The 19,774-nt window shown below is 44.5% G+C and overlaps 1 protein-coding gene across 3 annotated transcripts in view; it reads right to left on the bottom strand.

Moving 5' to 3' along the window:
• LOC121581258 (cadherin EGF LAG seven-pass G-type receptor 1-like) overlaps positions 1 to 19,774 on the bottom strand; it is a 133,167-nt gene that overhangs the window by 21,954 nt on the left and 91,439 nt on the right. For all 3 annotated transcript variants that reach the window (XM_045224758.1, XM_041896765.2, XM_045224757.1), the window contains exons 8-15: positions 10,067 to 10,224; positions 8,498 to 8,661; positions 8,168 to 8,293; positions 1,972 to 2,138; positions 1,619 to 1,804; positions 1,402 to 1,515; positions 1,040 to 1,214; positions 617 to 758 (exon numbers count right to left, since the gene is read on the bottom strand). In XM_045224758.1, the coding sequence (XP_045080693.1) occupies positions 617 to 758; positions 1,040 to 1,214; positions 1,402 to 1,515; positions 1,619 to 1,804; positions 1,972 to 2,138; positions 8,168 to 8,293; positions 8,498 to 8,661; positions 10,067 to 10,224 (1,232 nt within the window). The remainder of the gene's footprint in view (positions 1 to 616; positions 759 to 1,039; positions 1,215 to 1,401; positions 1,516 to 1,618; positions 1,805 to 1,971; positions 2,139 to 8,167; positions 8,294 to 8,497; positions 8,662 to 10,066; positions 10,225 to 19,774) is intronic.

Here is a 19,774-nt window from a genome sequence, read left to right on the forward strand (position 1 = left end):
GGAATAGTCAGGAGTATGTTGCTGGCTACTGCAGTACTACAGAAGCAATTTATGGCCAGAACCTAATATAGCTAAAGCTGGCCTGAGGCTCGGCTTACCGTTATATATCGCCAAACACACACACACACGCTCACACACACACACCCGCTACAGACCCCGTTCGCATTTAAACCATACACACCACAGACTTGTTACAAGAACCAGTTAATGTCTAGAACAACACACAGTGGTTTCATCTAACCCTCTGGCTCCTGCCTCTGACACTCACGCCAGATTCCTGCTCTAATCAAAGGCAGATCTGGGATCAGTTTTGGAAGATAAAAAATCCCCCAGAGAGCTTAGATCACAGGCCTGGGAACAGCCACATCTGGGGTTCATTCCCAGCAGGCTTACACCAGGTGCTGGAGAAGGACTGTTTTGAGTTAAGGACGGTAAAAGTAGATCCTGTTCCCAGTCAGATGAATGGTGAGGTGCATATTTGTGAAAGACAGAGAGGAAGGTAAGGGAGTAGAGGTTGATTAGGCTAACATGAAAACATGAAGCCAAATCAGGACACGCACATAACCACACATGCACACACTTACACAGGCACTTCCACAAAGGGTCCAGGTCTTACTTGTTTTCGCAGTACTGTCCGTAGTAGTTCTGTCCACACTCGCAGGTGTAGCCATGGGAGGAGCTAGGCTTGCGGACGCAGGTGGACACGTGCTCGCAGGGGTTGAGGTGACACGCGTCAACACACTCCCTCCCAAAGTACCCTGGGAAAGGGCACAGGTTACAGAGAGAAGGTCAACAGGTCTTCAACAACATGGCAGAATTATACACAGTCATATAATGGAATGAAAACTGAAAGCTGAAGACCACAAAACAACATTGCTATGGTGAACAACATTCAGAGCAAGTGAATGGTGTGAGACGAGATGCAGACACAGGTGTGTGTATGTACTGTATTTGTGTGTGCGTACAGCATGTGTGCAACCTGGGTCGCAGACACAGGTGTGTGTGTGTGCGCCCGTACGTGTGTATGAGCGTGTGTTACCTGGGTCGCAGACGCAGGTGTGTGTGCTCCAATCATCGCTGCAGTGGCTGTTCTCAGGGCAGATGTTAGAGTCACAGGGGTCAGCCAGGTCACAGCCCTCCTCTACACGAATCTTAAAGCCCTGCAGCATGTTCACATTGACCACGTTGGTGGATGTCTCACCCATACGCACACCCTGTGGGAAAGAACACACGCTCTCCATTAGGTCCCAGAGTCTCAGGTACACACACACTCTTATCACACGCTCATCACACAGCCCCTAGGTATTAGTTAAGATAGGTAAGTATATACATACAGTAGGCTACAGTACTTTATGTTGTGAAGAATAATGTAATCCAGACATGGCTACTGTTAAAACGTACCTGTATACATCCGGTGAAGCCATCGTGGACGTGGTTCCCCTCTCCTGGTAATCCTCCCAGATACAGAGCCCTCAGCCTCAGACCTGGCAGCTCATTACCTATCTCCACTGACCTCTGGAGACACACACACACACACACACAGTGTATAAGATTTGCTGTGTGTACGTATGTGTGTGTTTGTATCTGTGTCTTTGTGTGTATGTGTATGTCTCAGTACCTTGTACAGTCCGTAGTCCAGTGACACCAGGGCCATGTATTTGATGTCCTTGCCGTCTTTGACGCTCTTCAGCTCCACGAGGACATGGTGCCACTCCCCATCGTTCACCCTGACTTGAGGGAAGCTCAGCACCGCTACCCGCTCAGATCCCAGAAACACCTCAAACCTCACGTACTGATCACTTATCTGAGGGGGGGGGAGAGCGTGCGAGAGAGAGAGAGAGAGACAGAGAGAGAGAGAGAGAGAGAGAGAGAGAGAGAGAGAGAGAGAGAGAGAGAGACCATTCGATCAACCATTTAGCACAACTTACCTTCTTGCTCTGTTGTTGTTACTGTGTGTGTACAATAACTCACCAGTAGGTTGACAGTAGAGAAGTCTCCAGCGTTAGCCTGCATCAGCGTGCCAGTGCCCTGCCTCGTCCGGAACATCAGGCCCATGTACCAGGGCACAGCGATGGTGACGTCGAGGTCACTCCATGACACCAGGGCCTGGCCGTCAAAGTGCTGCGGTGACGGCATCACTGGAGGAGGAGAATACTACAGATCAGAAACACATAATATGTTCAATAATCACTGCTATTGAGGCACATCACGTGTTATACACATCACATGCTTAGTAGGGCTGGGAATTGCCAGGGAACCTCATGATACGATATTATCACGATACTTAGGTGCCGATACGATATGTATTGTGATTCTCACGATTCTCACAATTCTATATGTATTGTGATTCGATACTGCAACTTTATTGCGATTTGATGTTCCAAATATATTGCTCATACAGTCGTATGAAAAAGTTTGGGCACCCCTGACAATTTCCATGATTTCCATTTATAAATAATTGGGTGTTTGGATCAGCAATTTCTATTTGATCTATCATATAACTGATGGACACAGTAATATTTCAGTAGTGAAATAAGGTTTATTGGATTAACAGAAAATGTTCAATATGCATCAAAACGAAATCAGACAGGTGCATAAATTTGGGCAACCCAACAGAAAAATTACATCAATATTTAGTAGAGCCTCCTTTTGCTAAAAGAACAGCCTCTAGACGCTTCCTATAGCCTCTAATGAGTGTCTGGATTCTGGATGAAGGTATTTTGGACCATTCCTCCTTACAAAACATCTCCAGTTCAGTTAGGTTTGATGATTGCCGAGCATGGACAGCCCGCTTCAAATCATCCCACAGATTCTCAATGATATTCAGGTCTGGGGACTGGGATGGCCATTCCAGAACATTGTACTTGTTCCTCTGCATAAATGCCTGGGTAGATTTTGAGCAGTGTTTTGGGTCGTTGTCTTGTTGAAATATCCAGCCCCGACGTAACTTCAACTTTGTGAATGATTCTTCAACATTATTCCCAAGAATCTGCTGATATTGAGTGGAATCCAAGCGACCCTCAACTTTAACAAGATCCCAGTACCGGCACTGGCCACATAGCCCCACAGCATGATGGAACCTCCACCAAATTTTACTGTGGGTAGCAAGTGTTTTTCTTGGAACGCTGTGTTATTTTGCCGCCATGCATAACGCCCCTTGTTATGACCAAATAACTAAATCTTTGTTTCATCAGTCCACAGCACCTTATTCCAAAATGAGGCTGGCTTGTCCAAATGTGCGTTTGCATACCTCAAGCGACTCTGTTTGTGGCGTGTGTGCAGAAAAGGTTTCTTCCGCATCACTCTCCCATACAGCTTCTCCTTGTGCAAAGTGCGCTGAATTGTTGAACGATACACCATCTGCAGCAAGATTATGTTGTAGGTCTTTGGAGGTGGTCTGTGGGCTGTTTTTGACCGTTCTCACCATCCTTTGCCTTTGCCTCTCCGATATTTTACTTGGCCTGCCACTTCTGGCCTTAACAAGAACTGTGCCTGTGGTCTTCCATTTCCTCACTATGTTCCTCACAGTGGACACTGACAGCTTACATCTCTGCGATAGCTTTTTGTAGCCTTCCCCTAAACCATAATGTTGAACAATCTTTGTTTTCAGGTCATTTGAGAGTTGTTTTGAGGCCCCCATGTTGCCACTCTTCAGAGGAGAGTCAAAGAGAACAACAATTTGCAATTGGCCACCTTAAATACCTTTTCTCATGATTGGATGCACTTGTCTATGAAGTTCAAGGCTTAATGACCTCACCAAACCAATTGTGTGTTCCAATTAATCAGTGCTAAGTAGTTACAGGTATTCAAATCAACAGAATGACAAGGGTGCCCACATTTTTGCATAGCCTATTTTTCACATCTGATTTAATTTCATACAACTTAATATTGCTACACTAAAAATCTTTGTCTGGACAATACCCCAGTACTCAGCTTTTATTAGAAAATGAGTGGCATGCCACTGTGATCATTTTCTGTGACGACAGAGTAAATTATTATGCAGCCTCAGAGGGGTGCCCAAACTTTTTCATACAACTGTATCTGCTATAGAGAGACACGAAAGAACATGAGAACATTTGTTTTGATTAGACGTGGAAATAAAAGTGCTGAAAGCATGTTGGCTCACTATTTAAAAAGAAGATGGAGAACAAGCTATAGGATGAAAGATACCGGAGTTTTGCCGCAGGTACAGCCGACTAGCGCTAGTTAACGCTACCTAGCAAACAACATTTTTACAAATCGATACTTGGATTCAAAGTATGGATACAATATCATCCAAAAACAATATCGCAATATGTACACTACCGTTCAAAAGTTTGGGGTCACTTAGAAATGTCCTTGTTTTCCATGAAAACATACATGAAATTAGTTTGAATAGGAAATATAGCAAAATGCATAGGAAATGTAGTCATTGACAAGGTTAGAAATAATTATTTTTAATTGAAATAATAATTGTGTCCTTCAAACTTTGCTTTCGTCAAAGAATCCTCCATTTGCAGCAATTACAGCCTTGCAGACATTTGGCATTCTAGTTGTGAATTTGTTGAGGTAATCTGAAGAGATTTCACCCCATGCTTCCTGAAGCACCTCCCACAAGTTGGATTGGCTTGATGGGCACTTCTTACGTACCATACGGTCAAGCTGCTCCCACAACAGCTCAATAGGGTTGAGATCCGGTGACTGTGTTGGCCACTCCATTATAGACAGAATACCAGCTGACTGTTTCTTCCCTAAATAGTTATTGCATAGTTTGGAGCTGTGCCTTGGGTCATTGTCCTGTTGTAAGAGGAAATTGGCTCCAATCAAGCGCCGTCCACAGGGTATGGCATGGCGTTGCAAAATGGAGTGATAGTCTTCTTTCTTCAAGATCCCTTTTACCCTGTACAAATCTCCCACTTTACCACCACCAAAGCACCCCCAGACCATCACATTGCCTCCACCATGCTTGACAGATGGCATCAAGCACTCCTCCAGCATCTTTTCATTTGGTCTGTGTCTCACAAATGTTCTTCTTTGTGATCCGAACACCTCAAACTTCGATTCGTCTGTCCATAACACTTTTTCCCAATCTTCCTCTGTCCAGTGTCTGTGTTCTTTTGCCAATCTTAATCTTTTATTTTTATTGGCCAGTCTGAGATATGGCTTTTCTTTGCAACTCTGCCTAGAAGGTCAGCATCCCAGAGTCGCCTCTTCACTGTTGATGTTGAGACTGGTGTTTTGCGGGTACTATTTAATGAAGCTGCCAGTTGAGGACCTGTGAGGCGTCTGTTTCTATTTGTCCTCTTGCTCAGTTGTGCACCGGGGCCTCCCACTCCTCTTTCTATTCTGGTTAGAGCCAGTTTGCGCTGTTCTGTGAAGGGAGTAGTACACAGCGTTGTACGAGATCTTCAGTTTCTTGGCAATTTCTCGCATGGAATAGCCTTAATTTCTCAGAACACGATTAGACTGACGAGTTTCAGAAGAAAGTTATTTGTTTCTGGCCATTTTGAGCCTGTAATCGAACCCACAATTGCTGATGCTCCAGATACTCAACTAGTCTCAAGAAGGCCAGTTTTATTGCTTCTATAATCAGCACAACAGTTTTCAGTTGTGCTAACATAATTGCAAAAGGGTTTTCTAATGATCAATTAGCCTTTTAAAATGATAAACATTAAATGATAAAAATTGCTTTTCTTTCGAAAACAAGGACTTTTCTAAGTGACCCCAAACTTTTGAACGGTAGTGTAATTGTATTCATTTTTTCACCCCATCATTAATGCTTAGTATGTCAGACTTACAGATTGGTTGTTGTATTTTTGTATTCTTCCAGACATCATTACTGTCAAATATCTTGTTTTATCCAGGACACTAATCCTTCTTTGACAAACATGCACACAGTCTAACACATCACACTCCAGAGCACCTACTAGCCCTGCAGCCAAACAGACATGTTGTAGTCAGTCAGTCAGCCATTCAGTCAGTCAGTCAGTATAACAGTTGTATGTCTGTCAGCATAGCACTAGGTCTTTCCTTATGAGACAACCGAAGCGCTAAGCTCTCTCAATCCCCCTCTTCTCCGCAGGGCACATATTTCTACTGATGCACAGAGGACACACACACACACACCTGACAAAACACACACTCAGAAGATGCTGGGGACTAGCTCCTGAACCGCCGCCCTCTCGGTCTCTCTAACTTTTTTTTCACATGATACATTGCTCATTTGCAGTGCCTGGAAAGAGTCAAAGGATGTAAATGATGCATAAAGAACAATAGTTTGGAGTTGGATTCCTTCGAGATACAGTTCATAAGACAGTGGAGAGCGGAGGACAACCACCAGCTCACACGAAACCTTCACACTAACCTAAACACACTCACAGGTCAGCTGTTGATGTGCAACTATCTGGGAAATCCTGAATTACAAATCGACTAATCTCGTCATATTTCTCTACTGCGCCTCTACAGTACCACTGATATGTCTATGGTGTCCCTTGCCGCTCTAAAAGTAATATGATATCTATGGTTCCCGTGCTGTCTGTACCCATGATATAACGTCTATGGTTTCTACTTTCTACACAGCTTGTCAACAAGCAGTGGCGCAGCCAAACCCTCCGTGTTACTTCTGTTCCTACGTCCAACTACATATACTCTATCTGCTGCCTGGCACCACTACACAGCTAGCTCATCCAGCCAACCAGCCCAGACTAGGTGGAGATATTTGATCAAATATCAATGTGTGTGTGTTTTATAATTGTTTGGAAGCAGACCGAAGAGGGTAAATCAAAGCCATCCTCTTACTGTTTTATAACTCAGTAGGACTATTACTCATAGTCATAGTGTAGCATTCATTTCACTCAGGTAAAAATAACAATATATTTGGCAAGTGTTCTGGTTTTATTGCCCTGGCCTTGGATAGTTTCCCAAACAAAGACATTGCTTTATGACATAATGCTGACACACAGGCACACACACAGTCGCACACTACAGCTTCCCTTGATGACTTGGCGTTAGATTGCTCTGTGTGCAAGACAGGACAGGCACAGAGTGAGTCACTTAGTTTAACCCTTTCAGCGGAACACACACACACCATTTCAGTACCCCGCTCCTGGCCTTACACAAGACCTGACCACAAAACCAGTAAACCTCATACAAGCATACAGCCCTATCATTAGGTATGTTAGACACACACACCACACCACACCCATCCATCCACACCACATCCCACCCATCCATCCACACCACATCCCATCCATCCATCCATCCATCCCTAGTGAGGGATATGAGCGACAGAACAGTCAGGATCAAAACAGGGCAAGCTGTAACAGTGTAACCACACACTGACTCACACATCATATATCTGTCTATCACACACCCACACCTGTCCATCAGCACGGGAGTATATAGGACTGCTATGACTGATACTGTATATACACTACAGGAGCTCTGTGGTCTGCTCCATGTAAACACTCTGGCTCAACAACAATGGGGCAACCACAGGGTCTGCGTGTGTTCCCGTCCCTTGATCCTGACAATGATATGTGAGTCAGAATTGGTCTTTGTCTCATTAGTGAAATAGCTCTTTGGGCTATGTTCTAAGTTTCACTATCATAGTAACATCTAACTGCTACATAGCACGTGTATGAGTCAGTAATGACCAGTCACCTCAGGTTCCTGTTGGACCTCTATCCGCAGATACACTTCCTTCACACACACACACGCACACGCACACCCTGCTTGATCGCTATCTGAAAAGACACTTCCTTCACAGGAAGCTAAGCCACATTAACTCCAGTGTCCTTCCTCACTTCCTTATGTAATCAACTGTAACACAAACAACAGAGTCCTGCTCACACTGACGCATACAGATGTTGACCCAGATATTCAATATGAGGGACCCTCGCTGTAACATGCACAGCTGCAGTCCTTATGCCATTTTGAAACACACACATACGCATGTAACAGTATTGCTTCCGTCCCTCTCCTTGCCCCAACCTGGGCTCGAACCAGGGACCCTCTGAACACATTGACAACAGTCACCCACAAAGCATTGTTACCTATCGCTCCATAAAAGCCGTGGCCGAATCAACTACTTCTAGATCTCAGAGCAATTGACGTCGCCGATTGAACACTACTAGCGTGCACCGCTAACTAGCTAGCCATTTCACATTGGCTACACACACACCCTCACCTTGTTCGCAGGTTTTTCCCCCGTTGCCCAGAGGACAGTCACAGCTGTAGGTGTTCCACTTGTTGACACACACTCCTCCGTTCTGACACAAATCCTTAGTACAGAAGTTCCTCTTGGCAGGACAACCTACATGGGTCATAATAGATGTCAATCAGTAGCAGTAAACAAACAACACAGCTAACCTGAGTAAAAATGAAAATAATATATGCATCTATGAATTAATTAATAGATGGATGAATGAATGAATGAATGAATGGTCTGGATGGATAGATTGACAGACGGACGGACAAACAAACTACGAACAACGACCGAACAAACAAAGGTTGTTACCTGCAGTGGTTCCGTTGTTAGCGATGAAGCTGGCCATGTCCGTGGGTTTGCTGTCGATGCTCAGGTTCCTCATGCAGCCCACAAAGTCTCTGTTCCTCACAGGGAAGTCCTCGGGCAGGTTGGGAACACCACCCAGCAGCAGCGGTCCTGTCAGGTCCAATGATCTGCAGGGGAGAGTAAAGGAAACTGGGTCAGAATGGAGCCAAAATGGCACTTGAAGCTCAGAGAGTTCCTCTAATGGTTCTGGATCCAAAATGGCACCCCAGTCCCCATAGGATTAGAAGCTAAAGATGCACCAACAAAAGTGAACAAAGTGCCAACTGATGGGTAATGGACTGAAGTGAAAATGAAAGCCACAAACTTTATTGAACTCCCTTTCTAAAAAATGAATGCAATGACAGGACCAACGTTTCACTGCACAGTGCCTGTGACAGACTCCAAAGTGTTCCTCCAAGGTTCTTAAGGGTTCTAAAGGGGACTACAGGGTACTCCAGGCTACTGGTGGTGTGAGTAGCATGGTTTCCCTTCAAAAGGTTATTTGTCACATCTCTTGTTGACTGAAAGGACAAAGCCACTGTTACACAGCTAGCTAGCTTGATTCATTCCTCATCCTCTAACACTACAGCAGCCCAGAAGACTTAGCAGGCAGCAAACAGCAGGCTAAAGAAGCCGCTTAGCTTACACACAAGCCTCTATACTTCTAAACATCAAACGGCCAGGGTTTAATGTGACTTATTGTGACGCAATACCAACGCATAATGTAAAACATATGATCAATTTGAATAAGTCCAACGTCATATGGTCTAAAAATGGCACATGAACTTGAACTTGTGTGGTGTCCCACAAAGTATGTGTCGAACGGGTGTCACACAATGTACGCTATTTTGGGCCGGTCCTTTATAACGATTGTTGCCTCTCACTTCAGGAAAAGCAGCTAGGGTGAGGTCTGACCGACAGACAGGTAAACAGATAGACGTGTGTGCGTCGTAACTTTCACTCCTTTTCGTAAAAGACCTAACCTAAAAGCCCGAGTGTCGACCTCAGAGTCAAACGGAGCCACATAATTTACTGTAGAACAGCTCTGAGCCTATCATAGTGGAGCGACTGGTTCTAAAAGAATGCAGCCTCATTACCCCGTTCCTTTGATGGGTTTTTCTTCTTTTCCTAAATGTGTTCTAGCTTGCTGCCTTGCCTAACGTCCCTAATTTGAAAAGGCTCTTGGTTTCAGATACAGAAACAATTAGTTGCAGTAGTAAACGTCTGGGAGATAGGATTGTAAAGGTTAAGCCATGTTAGGCTGTGTAAGAGGCTATGTCTGAGAGATTTGTCTGACCATTGAGAGCATGTCAATCCTGAGAGATTAAGAGAGAGAAAGGCAAGGTAATCTGGTGTAATGAAGGTGATTGAACATCAGTCCTGCAGTTACAACACTGACTCCTATTAGTCTAACACGCATTAGTCTCACTAAAGGTAGTGGAAAGAACTTGAAGACAGAGGGGGAGAGGGAGACAGAGAAAGAGAGAAGAGAGTGAACAAAAAACAGAGAGAGAGAAACAGAGAGACACTCACTTTTTCTGTCCGGTCTGGGTGCCCTGGGCAGCACAGGAGTAATTGCCGATCTGGTTGCCAAAGCGAACTGCCATGGCGATGTCACAGTCGTCCACAGCAACCACAGCCACCTTCTCAGCCGAGGGTCCATGGGGGATCCCCAGACGACCAATGTTGGGCTGGAACACAGAGGTCATAGGTCACATGATTACAGGAAGTAAAAATTAACATACATCAATAATGGAGGAATGAAGAAGTTGCCCTTCTTTGGACTTTACTGTTTGGAAACACTTTGCATTCTAATGATGGCATGAAACTTAAAATTGCATTTCCATCTCTATGAACATGATATAAAACAGTTATTCACACCATAAACAGTAAAAGCTATTAGGTTAATTAGGTCATAACGGACACTGATTAGAGCAATTATCCTGATCAAGGGCTCTGGCCTATGAATGTTGATCTGAGAGAAATTAAGATCAGTTTAGAAAATCTGATTAAACTCCTTGGTTTTAATCGCAGTGTCAAAGCACAGGCTGAACAATTATTTGCTGAAATATTTCCTCTAACAATAGCCAAGCAGTGGGCTTGTGTGGAAAGACCAGTATTTTCTCAGTGTATTTACTCCACAGCCTGGCCTGGCCTGAGACCACAGATTAGTTGATTACCTATCTCTCTCTCCCTGGAGAACAGTAAAGAGGTAAATTAGTCTACCCGTACAATAACTGCAGTACAGATCACAACTCAGATTAACAGTAAAGAACCTGCCCCTACAATAACTAACTACAGATCACAATGCAGATGACAGAGTTTACAGAAGATAGGAAGGGTTTTGAGAGGCTTGAAGAGAGGGGGAGAATGTTGGCACATTATGTTTATTGCACAAAGTTTATCACAGACAAATAAGATTAAAGTAATAGGACACTGTATGGTAGGGCAGACAGACTGCTGGAGGAAAGAAATACAGAAATAGAGAGGGAGACTATAGTTAAAAATAGAAAGAAGTGGAAAGAGAAAAACAAGAGAAAGTGTGAGCGAGACAGAGAAACAGAGAGCGAGCTCCATTTTGGGTCAGAGCAGTCCCAGGGTGGCACAGTTGCCAGGACACAATAACCTTTATCAGCACTATCACTACCACTCCTTTAGCCCAGCCCCTTTCCACCGCTCTCCACGCCTCTCCACCTTCAAAACACTTTCACATTTTCCACATAAAGACCTATCTAAACAACAGTGCGCTTCTGACCTCGTTACACTCTCTCCCTACGTATTTCTTCAGCAGTCGCGCTCTCTTTATCTATCCCTGTTTCTCTCCTTCTCTCTCTCTCTCTCTCTCTCTCTCTCTCTCTCTCTCTCTCTCTCTCTCTCTCTCTCTCTCTCTCTCTCTCTCTCTCTCTCTCTCTCTCTCTCTCTCTCTCTCTCTCTCTCTCTCTCTCTCTCTCTCTCTCTCTCTCTCTCACACACACACACACACACACACAAAAAAAAAAAAAAAAAAAAAAACACACACACACACACACACACACACAAACAGGGTTTAACAGGGACGGTATGTGTCTAGCAGTGAGGGTATTTGATCCCTTTCCTGTGGAAGCGTGACAATGGGGAGGATGGGCTGTTGAAAGGCAGGCAGGTGTGGTCCAGCAGCAGGAGCAGGCCATCGTGGGATAGCTCTCAGACAACACACCACCAACTGTGTCTGACTGTCTACAAATTCATGAAGAGCAGCTTTTTCAAATACAAAAGCTTAATAAAATGTAATCCACACAGGCCTGATCTGAGGACTTAAGTAATTTTAGGTTACTGTTCTTTGCAGTGTAACCTCAATTGAAACTACTAGATATTCTCTGGCTCATAGAGGGAGAGATAGAGAGAGAGGGAGAGAGAAAGGGAACAGAGACAGAGAATGAATGTAAATTGTAAAGTCTTCTGTCTGTAATAACTTTTTCTTTATGTGTTGGACCACAGTAAGACTAGCTGTCGCCATTGGCGTTGGCTAATGAGGATCCTAATAAAAATGTATAAACGAGTGAGAGTAAAGAGAGTGATAGACAGAGAGAGAGAGAGAGAGAGAGAGAGAGAGAGAGAGAGAGAGAGAGAGAGAGAGAGAGAGAGAGAGAGAGAGAGAGAAAATGATAGAGAGAGGTAGGAAGTATAGAGCACGAAAGCTTTGAACTTTTAAGTAGAGATAGAGAGCTCAGCAGGTTTCTTGAGGTTGCGCCAACTTCTCTTGGTACCACGTACAGCTCAGTACCACACAATGCCCTGCTCTGCATACACACTGGGTCAACCTGTAGAGAGTCATAACTCTGGCTGGCCAGGCCTGATTTAAGAGCTGCACTGGGAGCTGGCTGGCTACGCTCTGAAGGCACCACTAGAACTCTCTATTCGTTTGATTTACTATAAGAGCTGGAATAGAGAGCTAAGCACCATGGCTCTCTATCTAATCTCTTTATCAGAGAGCAGCGAGAGGGAAAGTAGTAGCAAGTACACCGTTATATATACACACACACACGTGCACGCACACACTTACTGCCAAACACAGAAAATAATTACTTCCTTGCATTGCCACATAACCATGAGAAAAGATCGATATTCGATAAGAAACAGTTGCCTGGAAAAATAACACAAGGCCAGAGTTACATGCCTGTCATTCGTCCATGTTTCAACATCAAGGAAGGTCTGTGCCAAATTAATGAATGTAAGTGAATGAGAGAAAGTGTGAATGGCAGGCAGTTCTCATAATGAACATAACCCTCTTAGCTGTGGAGGTGAAGTGTCTGCTGAATGACCATAGAAGTCTAGTGGATGTTGTAGTAGATGTTGTAGCCAGCTCCCCATTGACAGGCCAGGCCAGCAGATCAATGGCTCTCATTGGTATACAGTACTGGCCTCCTAAGCAGATACTCTCACACTCTGGTTATGTCCCAAATGGCACCCTATTTAACACACTACTCTGGCTCTGGTCAAAAGTAGTGCAGTGCACTACATAGGGAATAGTGCACCATTTGGGATGCATCCTCTCACTGTCACACGCACTCACTCTCCTGCTTAGCAGAAGACCTTCTCACACTCTCCTTGTCAGCCTAGTGACACTGTATGATTAATGAGATGAGGGGTGAAGCCACTCCATTGGCACGCAGAGCGGCACATCAATATAGACGCACACACACACTCTCACTCACTGAAACTATACTTGGCTTGGTACACCAGGCCTCTCTTTACGCATTGGCAGCAACACACACTCAGCGGCAGAGGATTCGAAAAGAGTTGAGTGTGTGTATGTGTGTGTTTGTGCCCAGGGGGACAGGGAGGGCTGTGTTTGGGCAGGTACAATATAATATCCTCTTTACAGTTACCTTTAGAACAGAAACACAAATACATAATTGAGCTCAGGTGCATCCTGTTTCCATTGATCATCCTTGAGATGTTTCTACAACTTGACTGGAGTCCACCTATGGTAAATTCAATTGATTGGACATGATTTGGAAAGGCACACAATTGTCTATATACAGTGCATTCGGAAAGTATTCAGACCCCTTGACTTTTTCCACATTTTGTTACTTTACAGCCTTATTCTAAAATTGATTAAATCATTTGTTTACCTCATCAATCTACACACAATAACCCCTAATGACAAAGTGAAAAGAGGTTTTTAGAAAATTGTGTTTTTTTTTTTTATATACCTTATTTACATAAGTATTCAGACCCCTTTGCTATAAGACTTGAAAGTGCATCCTGTTTGCATTGATCATCCTTGAGATGTTTCTACAACTTCACTGGAGTCCACCTGTGGTAAGTTCAATTGATTGGACATGATTTGGAAAGGCACACACCTGTCAAAATGTCTGCAGCATTGAAGGTCCCCAAGAACACAGTCGCCTCCCATCATTTTTAAATGGAAGAAGTTTGGAACCACCAAGACTGGCCGCCCGGCCAAACTGAGCAATCGTGGGAGAAGAGCCTTGGTCTGGGAGGTGACCTAGAACCCGATGGTCACTGTGACAGAGCTCCAGAGTTCCTCTGTGGAGATGGGAGAACCTCCCAGAAGGACAACCATCTCCGCAGCACTCCACCAATCAGGCCTTTATGGTAGAGTGGCCAGATGGAAGCCACTCCTCAGTAAAAGGCACATGACAGCCCACTTGGAGTTTGCCAAATGGCACCTAAAGGACTCTCGGACCATGAGAAACAATTGAACATCTCTGGAGAGACCTGAAAATAGCTGTGCAGCGACGCTCCCCATCCAAGCTAACAGAGCTTGAGAGGATCTGAAGAGAAGAATGGGAGAAACTCCCCAAATACAGGTGTGCCAAGCTTGTAGCGTCATACCCAAGAAGACTCGAGGCTGTAATCACTGCCAAAGGGTCTTCAACAAAGTACTGAGTAAAGGGTCTGAATGCTATGTAAATGTGATATTTCCATTTATTTAATTGTATAAATTACCAAAAAAAGGCATGGATTTTTTTGGGTGGGGCACTTAACCCTAATTGCTCCTGTAAATCGCTCTGGATAAGAGCGTCTGCTAAATGACTAAAATGTAATGTAAATGTAAGTGTAGACCTTACCGTGAAATGCTTAATTACAAGCCCTTAACCAACAATGCAGTTTTAAGAAAGAATACCTAAAAAAAGAGAAGAAATAAAAGTAACAAATAATTAAAGAGCAGCAGTAAAATAACAATAGCAAGGCTATATACATGGGGTACCGGTACCGAGTCAATGTGCGGGGGCACCGGTTAGTTGAGGTAATTGAGGTAATATGTACATGTAGGTAGAGTTTTTAAAGTGGCTATGCATAGATAATAAACGGAGAGTAGCAGCAGCGTAAAAGAGGGGTGGAGGGGGCAATGCAAATAGTCTGGGTAGCCATTTGATTAGATGTTCAGGAGTCGTATGGCTTGGGGGTAGAAGCTGTTTAGAAGCCTCTTGGACCTAGACTTGGCGCTCCGGTACCGCTTGCCGTGCGGTAGCAGAGTGAACAGTCTATGACTAGGGTGGCTGGAGTCTTTGACCCTTTTTAGTGCCTTCCTCTGACACTGCCTGGTATAGAGGTCCTGGATGGCAGGAAGCTTGGCTCCAGTGATGTACTGGGCCATACGCACTACCCTCTGTAGTGCCTTGCGGTCGGAGGCCGAGCAGTTGCCATACCTGGCAGTGATGCAACCAGTCAGGATGCTCTCGATGGTGCAGCTGTAGAACCTTTTGAGGATCTGAGGACCATGCCAAATCTTTTCAGTCTCCTTAGGGGAAATAGGTTTTGTCGTGTCCTCTTCACGACTCTCTTGGTGTGCTTGGACCATGTTAGTTTGTTGGTGATGTGGACACCAAGGAACTTGAAGCTCTCAACCTGCTCCACTACAGCCCCGTCGATGAGAATGGGGGCGTGCTCGGTCCTCTTCTTTTTCCTGTAGTCCACAATCATCTCATTTGTCTTGATCATGTTGATCAGGGCCTAACATAAAGACAACTCAGAGTATGCTATTCTGTTCTTCTGAAATAGACTACATTTTCTTTATATCATGTTTTTTTAGACCTGTCTAAAATAAATAATTGATTTATTGTGATGGTGTAGGCTATATTAAATGGATTTATTAGATTTGTTAAAATGTAGATGTTGCAAAGGTCTGCATCAGTGGCTTGTAGGCTATGCATGGAAACCAAGAGTAGCTAAATGTGTTTATGTTAATTAACGGTCAATTACTGTGAGACCAGCAGTTATTTGCTTGACCAATCACCGGCTGACAAAATTTCATGGCCACCACACCCCTACCAAGGACATTATATAATTAAGCAATAAGGCCAGAGGAGGTGTGGTATATGGCCAATATACCACAGCTAAGGGCTGTTCTTAAGCTTGACGCAACGCGGAGTGCCTGGATACAGCCATTAGCCGTGGTATATTAGACATATACTGTACTACAAAACCCCCAAGGTGCCTTATTGCTATTATAAACTGGTTACCAACATAATTAGAACAGTAAAAAGTAATGTTTTGTCATACCAGTGATATACCACAGCTTTCAGCCAATCAGCATCCAGGACCCAAACTACCCGGTTTATAATATACAGTCAATGTCTGGTGAAATCAGAGGTGATACATGTATTGCAGCAGGTGATATACATTATGCAGGTATGCAATTGATAATGAGAACACACCTCCGTCTCTGGCACAGTGCCATTCTCCCCCGGGACCTGGCAGGTGCCTACTTGTACCTGGGTGCCCCCTGGGGTCCCATGGTAACCACAGACATCCCTCTTTCCTGTCTAGTACCCTTAAAGGGGCAATCTGCTGTTCAAACAATAACAAAGCTGCCACCCCGTCACTGATTTGGTAAATAGCTGAGGGTTGGGGCTGGAGAAACGTAACCAATCTCAAATGCAGATTGCCCCTTTAAATGCCTATGACGGTTCTTCACCTCTGAACCACTTTGTTGAGTTGAGTGGTGGTGACAGCAGGCTACTGTATTACCACACCAGAGTTTCTTCAACAGAAGCTAGTAGTTAGTAAAACCACACAGAGTGGAGGATATGTAGTCAGTGTGACCTTTGTGTTTCCCTGTGTCCTCAGCCATGCAGGGCTGGTAATGCAGGTGTTTTACCACTAGAGTGTGTAATTACATGGTATGTTCTAGCGAGAGAGTGGGAAAAGAGAGAGAGAGAAAGAGAGCGAGACCGAGAGAGAGAAAAGGAGATAGAGAAAAAAGAGAGAAAGAGAGAGATAGACCAAGAGAGGAGAGACAGAAAGAAGGACAGGAACAGATGCAGGTCCAGATGTGGTATATGGGGGTCCCACACCGAACGGTGGAGGGTCTGCAGCAGCTGTGCTCGAAACTCACTTCACACGCATACACACTGAAATCCCACTCCATACTCGAAGGTCCAGGATAGGGGTCCGATATGTGTCTGACGTATTGACGTATGAGCTGGGGATACATGACCATGTAAACAGCTATCGGCTGGTCACAAGTGTCTCCCACATATACGCAACACACACACACACACACACACACACACACACAAATACTGTATATATACACACACACACACATACTATATATACACACACACTTCCCCAATACAGCTCCAAGACATACATTCAGTAGACATTTGACTAAGTTCTGTGTGAATAATAAAAATAAAAATATTAATTTAACCTTTAGTTAACCAGGTAAGCCAGTTGAGAACAAGTTCTCATTTACAACTGCGACCTGGCCAAGATAAAGCAAAGCAGTGCAATAAAAACAACAACAACACAGAGTTACATATGGAATAAACAAAACGTACAGTCAATAACACAATAGAAAATCTATATACAGTGTGTGCAAATGTAGTAAGTTATGGAGGTAAGGCAATAAATAGGCCATAGTGCAAAATAATTACAATTTCGTATTAACACTGGAGTGATAGATGTGCAGAAAATAATGTTGCCCTTTGTATGGAATGGGGCTTTCAATGACACTGACTGTTATTCAGCATACCGACAGTTAGATCTGTATGTATGGGAGAAATGTATCGAGTTACACCAGAGTTTTCAACAGAAAATATAGGCCTAGGCCCTATACAGTTTCAGTTTCAACAGAGTTTCTGATCCCCTGACTAAAAGTGGACTTGGCTCACAGACAGGGCCCCTGGGAGTCTCCCGTTTACCCCCTTTCCCTCTCTCTTTCTCCCCTTCTTTCTTTCTCTCTCTCTGGGATGTTGACAATTCTGCCATTCACCTCCTAGCTCGTCTCTGGGGATGATAGCCTAGCTGGTGCCATAGCAACACACTTGATCCATACAAAGAGAAGGTCAGAGAACACAAGCAACAAGTAACACACACAGACAGACAGACAGACGTACGCACAAACGCACATACACATGCGTACACACACACACTCTCTCTCTTCTCACCGCCTCTTTGAGTGTGTAAACTAACTAACTCTCTCGCTCTGTGTACTTGTTTTCAGCTCTAACACAAGTCAGTACAGGCAAACACTCCATATTATGGCCTTTAGATTTTTTAAAACATTTTAGTCAATTAGCAGACAATCTTATCCAGAGCGACTTACAGTTAGTGCATTGACCTTAAGATAGCTAGGTGGGACAATCACGTCAGTCATAGTCGTCGTCGTCGGGTGAGGTTGTGTCTCTCTCTGGCGTGAGGTAAGCTTGGCTTATATGGCTTATATACATAGTTTGGGCTTTGTCGAGTAAAGCTTAAACTATGTATTTAGATTGTAGTTAGGTATTGTAGGTAGTTATCGTGGGTTGTTGTATGTAATTATTGTAGGTTAGTATTGTATTCGGCTGAGCCCGGTGCAGCACGAAGCTAGCTAACCCACTACCTGGACTAGCTAGCGGGTAGCTACTGGTAACTATTTGCAACTGTGGATAGTTGTTTCACGCCTGAGAGTGCCTGTAATTACGCCAGCTGGCTGCCTACAATAATTACATACAATAATGCCTACCATACAGCTGTTTCTAACCTCATTGTCTGAAGCGTTTACGTTAGGTAGTAAGTGGCTACTGTGCTTGAAATTTAGCTAGCTTGTTGCTACCTGGATAGCTACTAAACAATGGCTGGAACGACCTAGCGAACAGACGCGAACTGGCTGAGTCAATTCAGTGGCTAGCTTTGCACTTGGCTAGCTAACAGTAGCTGCTAGGGGTAAGTTATAACCTACATTTGTGTTTTGTTTTTACATATTGGTAGCCAGAGTCGTTCAAGGGAATTCGGGACATGGGTGACTAGTTAACGTTAGCTTGGCTCTCTCTGTGTGTTCGTGCCGTGGGAGGAGGGGTTTCTTCTTTGTCTGAACGCAATGGCTAGCTAGTATGCTAACTATTCTAGCTAACTAACTGGCTGAATAAGTTGACGACGGACTCGCTCAAGCTGTCGGGACTAACCCACAACGTTAGACACGGACACGAATGATCTGCTTGGCGTGTTGACACACTGGTGGTTTGTTGTGGCCGAGTATTGGTGCTAAACCGTGTTGTTGGCGTCCGGCATGCTAGTTGGCTGTGGCGTCATATGACTAGGTGCCCTGGACGATTTTCACGGAAGAATACTGTACCAAGTTAGCCAGCTGAATAAACTAAGTTAGTCTATTCCTAGAAAACATTGAACCGCTGTAGTTTACAACAATTATAGTTTCTGAGGTGGAAGTTGGGAGAGTTATATTTGGGTGTTTCAGTGAAACGTAAGTGAGGGAGGCCCCGCTCTCTCCTTTCCCAGATGTTTAGTTCATTTCATTCCGATCTCCTTTGCATTATTGTAGCCATTTTCTGTAGCCTGTCAACTATGCCTCTGTCTATCCCTGTTCTCTCCTCTCCGCACAGGCTATACAAATGCCTCACACCGCGTGGCTGCTGCCTCTCTAACCTGGTGGTCCCTGCACGCACCACCAACGTGGAGTTCCAGGTCTCAGGCAGCCTCTGGAACTGCCGTTCTGCTGCCAACAAGGCAGAGTTAATCTCAGCCTATGCTACCTTCCAGTCCCTCGACTTCTTGGCGCGGACGGAAACATGGATTACCACTGAAAACACTGCTACTCCTACTGCTCTCTCCTCGTCTGACCATGTGTTCTCGCATACCCCGAGAGCATCTGGTCAGCGGGGTGGTGGCACAGGAATCCTCATCTCTCCCAAGTGGACATTCTCTCTTTTTCCCCTGACCCATCTGTCTATCTCCTCATTTGAATTCCATGCTGTCACAGTCACTAGCCCATTCAAGCTTAACATCCTT

Source organism: Coregonus clupeaformis, chromosome 14 (assembly GCF_020615455.1).
Source record: "Coregonus clupeaformis isolate EN_2021a chromosome 14, ASM2061545v1, whole genome shotgun sequence".
Taxonomy (NCBI): Eukaryota; Metazoa; Chordata; class Actinopteri; order Salmoniformes; family Salmonidae; genus Coregonus; species Coregonus clupeaformis.